At 37.4% G+C, this 5,352-nt stretch overlaps 1 protein-coding gene across 2 annotated transcripts; it reads right to left on the reverse strand.

Annotated features, from left to right (window-relative positions):
- Window positions 1–1,678: 1,678 nt before the first annotated feature.
- LOC117122387 lies at window positions 1,679–5,342 on the reverse strand. Of its 2 annotated transcripts, none has more exons than XM_033267938.1 (2): window positions 5,199–5,342; window positions 1,679–4,116 (listed from the first exon to the last, which is right to left on the reverse strand). In XM_033267938.1, exon 2 carries the CDS (start codon window positions 4,021–4,023, stop codon window positions 2,071–2,073), a length of 1,953 nt encoding a protein of 650 aa, XP_033123829.1. In that variant the 5' UTR covers window positions 4,024–4,116; window positions 5,199–5,342; the 3' UTR covers window positions 1,679–2,070. The 2 variants fall into 2 exon arrangements, with proteins under 2 accessions (XP_033123829.1, XP_033123828.1); XM_033267937.1 differs by having other exon boundaries at window positions 1,679–4,119.
- Between the last annotated feature and the right edge of the window lie 10 nt (window positions 5,343–5,352).

The raw sequence follows: 5,352 nt of genomic DNA on the forward strand, positions 1-5,352 counted from the left end.
TTGTATTAGACGATAACACGATATCACTGACTGAACGATCTACCACCCTCGCATCGCAGTAACTATTGTACTGACGAACTAGGCCTAGCTTGAAGCTTAGGCCTAATGTTTTGTGAAAGTTAGATAGTCGTTATGTACCCGACAGTCGACTGCCTTTATATCTTCCTTGTCTTCAATTTGTATTCAAAGGGTACATTGCTGTATAGCCAACTGTCGGGGGATATGGTACCTTCATAATATGACTACTCCATAGAGATAATAATAATACTAGAGCGCTTACCGCAATGTATCCGATGTTCGAAATACGCAGAGCTGTGTGTGTGTACCATCCAAGATGGCTGTCAAAGATTTAGCCAATCAAATTTCGCCTAAGCACCATCGTTTGCAATTGCGCCCTCAATTTACTCAGAAAGTTCTGTACAGACATGGGTACAGCTAGTTATCCGTTAGACTTGCCACAAGTCTCTTATTTTTTTAATTATTTTTCTCATTCTGGACAGCGCCACCAACGAGAAAGTTAATTTAGAGATAGACGGAATAAAAAAAAAAAAATCGAGTATGGGACGCCAATTAAATTAGGTATGGCGCGGTAACCTAAAATTAGGGCCTGGAACCCAGGCTAGTTATCCGTATGTTTGAAACTCGAGCGTCGCGGTGTTTGGGTGTAATGTAAACGATTTTAATTTTCATTCCTTGCTATTTTATTTTTTAATAAGATGCTCCACTTGGCCTCGTTTTGGCTACAATAGTTTGATAATTTGTTATTATCATTACTCATTATCATTAATGAAATAATAGTCAGTCAGAGGGCTTATTAATATGTAATAATATGTATACTAAGCCTGAAGGTGGCGCTTTACTACGACGGCCATCTTGGATGGTACACATACATAACTCTGCATTGCTGCGCCATCTTGTTAGCGCTCTAGTTGTTTAATAGCTCTATGGGAACACATAGGTTTGTCGCGTCAAAGGGATCTGTTGCCGAGTGATCTCCTTCTCAATAATACCTCCATGCTCATACGTGACCGTCCTACAGGCGTCCTACGTTCTCTGCATACGTAGGTTTGGCCAAATTGCGTTCCAGAATCTGCTCTACGAGGTGACCTTAACGTTCTCGCATGCGCAGATGACTTTTAGTGACTTCATTACGTTGTACGTCCTACCGTCGTCGTGCAATCGACAGCTCCATACTACTATCGGGAGCAGTACAGTGCATACCATAGTAAGAATTTTATTTTTTCAGGACGCGAGTATGCTCTACTGTCAACAGAATTATGCTATTGGAACATTCACTAAAGAATTTTAAAAATTCAAAACTCAATCTGCAGGAGTCGCTTAACGTGTGTGTGTCCAGCAATTGTAACCAATGCTTAGGTTAAAACTGTGCTGTTACCCTTTTGATGGCTTTAAACTGTGTAGGGAGTCACCCAATCAGGTCTCCCCAGTGTTATATTTTACTTCATATTGTTAAAGAATCTGAATACTGAAGTGAAAAAAATATATCTAAAAGAAATTGAAATATTGACAGTGAATAAATAGACTGGAGCCCATAACAGATGACCAAAATATCAAATATGATCATGTAAATCTCAATACATTGCAAGGATAGTTATATAGTAGATGAGATAAAAACAAAAACAGTAGCAGAATGATTATAAAAGCGGACACGAAACGATTGTCATTATAAAGTTTAATATTTTACAAAAATAGGCATACCGTGCAGTAGATTGACAATAACCCATCAGGCATTTGACCAAGAACATCATCTACAAAATAAATGAAGCTGCTTCGTGTCCTCCATCTGCACAAAGAAAGTTGGTATTGCAGACTAAATAAATTTTCATAATTTGTATTTTAAATAGGCCTATAGTAATTTGAATGTTAAGGTTTAGGCCTATGAATTATGCGCCTTGACGTTTACTCAATATATTAACGCTATAAGTTTTTACGACGCTTTCGAACGAAAATCTACGTCACGTGCGTCGCTTTTACGACAGCAGCGAGGGTCGATTATTATTCAGTAGATTAATTATTTTAAGATATATTATAATTGAACATGTGATAATGTTAATTATCCTCGGGGCATGACAATGTTGTTGTATCTGTATAGTTACTCCACACTTTCATCAGCTGGTCTGCAGTTTCAAACCCATGGACCGTCATAGACGAACTTAAGGCGCAGTGGTCACTTGGGCCGCCATAGTTTTTGAACTGGTCAATCATGGTTGGGCTCACCCTGGTTTTCTTGGCCACTATTCCTTGAAACGCGTCATCAATCGGTAATAATGGTGTTTTTAGAGCAGCTCTATACATGGCAGGGATAACGTCCGTGGAGATAATATACCCACCACCGCTGCAATACGGCGGGAGGTACTTTCCAGAATATACGTTTACTGGTATGAAATATTTGGACGTCGGCCTACGGATAGTCCTGCTTCTGTGCATGACCTGACCTAAATAAAATGGCCGAGGAATTAATCTCTGTTGTAGAAATTTGACAATACGTTCGAAATTAACGAACATATCGTCATCACCTTTATATAGAAATTGAGCATGGTTGCAGTACAATGTCATCCATTTGAGCCCAAGTGAGACCTTTAACGTAAGGTTGTGAAAAGATTCTATAAAGTTAGCCTGGATAATGTCATTGAATTCATACATTTCATTCACTAGGATTGTATTATACAATTGATTGTCCTTCTGTGTAACACCGGTTACAAATAAAACCCTTATATTAATATTGTCTATCTTTCGACTCGCACCCCAGGTGCGTCTAATTGCATTGCGTCGTTGATGATTCCATGGTAACGTGCTAATAAGTGCTACCAAAAATGACTCTTCAGAATCGTTGTCAATGTCTGCGCATGCATCTTCATTTGAATGGATGAACTTTAAAGTCTTTCCAAAATACTCGTCGTTTGAAACTTTACTATGTAGCACTAAATCGAGATCTGGGTCGTCACACGTTTTCAGAAACGAAATACTGGATAAATTTTTCCAATGTATTCCATGGCTACTTACGGAGAACATTCCTGGGATCGTTGCTAGATTTCTCAAGGCGCAGACATCAGCTATACTCGTTGAGAAAACCTTGTTATGTACTATTTTCATTCGTCCAGAATTATATTTGTGTAGAGTTACTGCTAAGAAGTGATCAATGCGTGGAATTAGGGAAGCGTTGGCGGCAGTTTCGAGCACCTGCAATATGGCTTGAGAAGAAAGAAGAAAACCAGCCTCTTTGGAGCACAATGGAGGAAGTGCGGCCTCTGAGTATGTATTATATGAAATGTAGTTAATGGAATCTTGTCTTCTCGTCACTTTTCTCTTTAGTTCCAAATGACCCATCCAGAAACTCTTTGGATAGTATACTAAATTAAATAAAACTGTGTTCATTAACACCTCAAAATTAATAAACATATTATCCTCTGCAAGTAGAGTGTAAGGCACATCACTGCAAGAAGACGATACCCACGTAAAACCTGTTAAAGATTTTAATGTGTTATTGTGAGTATGATCCACAAAATTGCCTTCTAATATATCGCGTTCTGAGGCCTTTTCTCGTTCGATGTTCACTGTCAGTAGTGGATCGGCAGGTATATGAATTCCAATGGCAAACACCAAACACACCCGATGATCAGAAAGTACATACTGATTTGCCCAACTTTCACGGATAGCTCTACGACGTTCTATGTTAGCACGGGCGGAATTTATTAACACCACTACTTTATGTTTACGTCCCCCACAATTAACCAATGGTGCAATGTAACTTAAATTTCGTAGAAAAGCATGCAAACTAAATGTTTTTACATGTTGTTCCACTCTCCCATCATCTATGGTTTGTGCATTTAAACTTCCGTAAATGTAACGAGTTTCATCAACGTTTTGTACCATTAGCAACGACGATACATCATTGGGAGTGCCTTGGAAGACGACGCCAACAAAAGCATGCATAAACGCAAGGCACACTACGCAAATAAAAAGTCGTAGATAACTTCCCAGAGATACTGCAGTTCTATGCATGTTGCGTTATTATTCTTCTTCTGTCAATCTTCACGACACAAGTACTTGAACATCACTTACTACAAAAAGATAATGCGCCCATCTTTCCTCTGGCTGCTGTGTAAAGTTTAAAAAGAAATAAAATTTTTTATATATGCATAGTTTAGTACAAACTGGAAACATAATATTATTTTATGATCCTGATATATTATGGATATAAAATAAATATACAAAACAAAATATTAAACACTTACAGCTAAAAGGAGTATAATAAGTCAATACCGTACTTATCAATAATTACAACAATAGGCCTATTAGGTCTGATGATGATAATAATAATTATAACAATATTAATAATAATAATAATAATATTAAAATAATATCTAAAGGATAAAAACATAAACTATTATATTTCAATCGAAAAACGACTTCGATCTCTTTCTTTTTAGGTTTTATTAGATCATGTAAAATATACACATAGGTAGGTTAATACGTGTATAGGTATATCGACACAGCATAATATAATAGGTACAAAAATGTCTAAATTAGATTTTTTAAATGTCGAGTTTATATATTATGTACCATTTAAAAAAAATATGCTATTGGAGATTTCGCCTTGTTTAAAATACTAATGATTGCGTATCACTTTGATCTCTGTAATTTACAGTTCATCGAGAAAGAACCGTGCTTCAGTTGCTTCAAATCTGAATGGCACATACAGTTTGTCAAGGGAGTCTGCATAGGCAGCAGAGGGTCTCGGGTTCGAATCCTAGTTGGGGAATATATCTCTGTGTTGTAGGCCTATGTAAAATTGCTAGGCCTATATTTCCTTGATATTAGTAATGAATACACGTCCCATTGTCACCTGTCACACTATAAGCCTATGCCTAATGTTTGACTATCCAGTTCAGGCTGTCGCCTTTAGATCCTTGGGGTCCTCTCCATTGCGTCTTGTACCTGTAGGTGCTGTTTTTATCCTGTAATTTTCAATTACTAAATGGGAATGAAACTCATAAGAAGCCCAAACTCAGCGTACATACAGTGTAAATAATAATCTAGAAATGTACTTCAAGGGTGGGTTTGAAGACATGCCTTGCACTGGTTGTGGAAGGCTTAGGTCCTATACTGTAACATCAATGAATGCATTTCAGTGTACAACCTATTAAATGAAAAAAATTAACTTTTAGTGTACTCACCATTTTCAAAGTCGGAAGATTACCCTTGAATTTCCGACCATGAAACAGGGAGTCGTCTTATACGCCAGACACACAAATATCAACCAAAAATCTTCTAAAACTCTGGGGTCGTCTTATACACGTGTCACCTTATAGGACATACGCGAGTATATAC

Source organism: Anneissia japonica, unplaced genomic scaffold, assembly GCF_011630105.1.
Source record: "Anneissia japonica isolate Jap-2015-1 unplaced genomic scaffold, ASM1163010v1 scaffold288121_len269371_cov247, whole genome shotgun sequence".
In the NCBI taxonomy this organism is placed as follows: Eukaryota; Metazoa; Echinodermata; class Crinoidea; order Comatulida; family Comatulidae; genus Anneissia; species Anneissia japonica.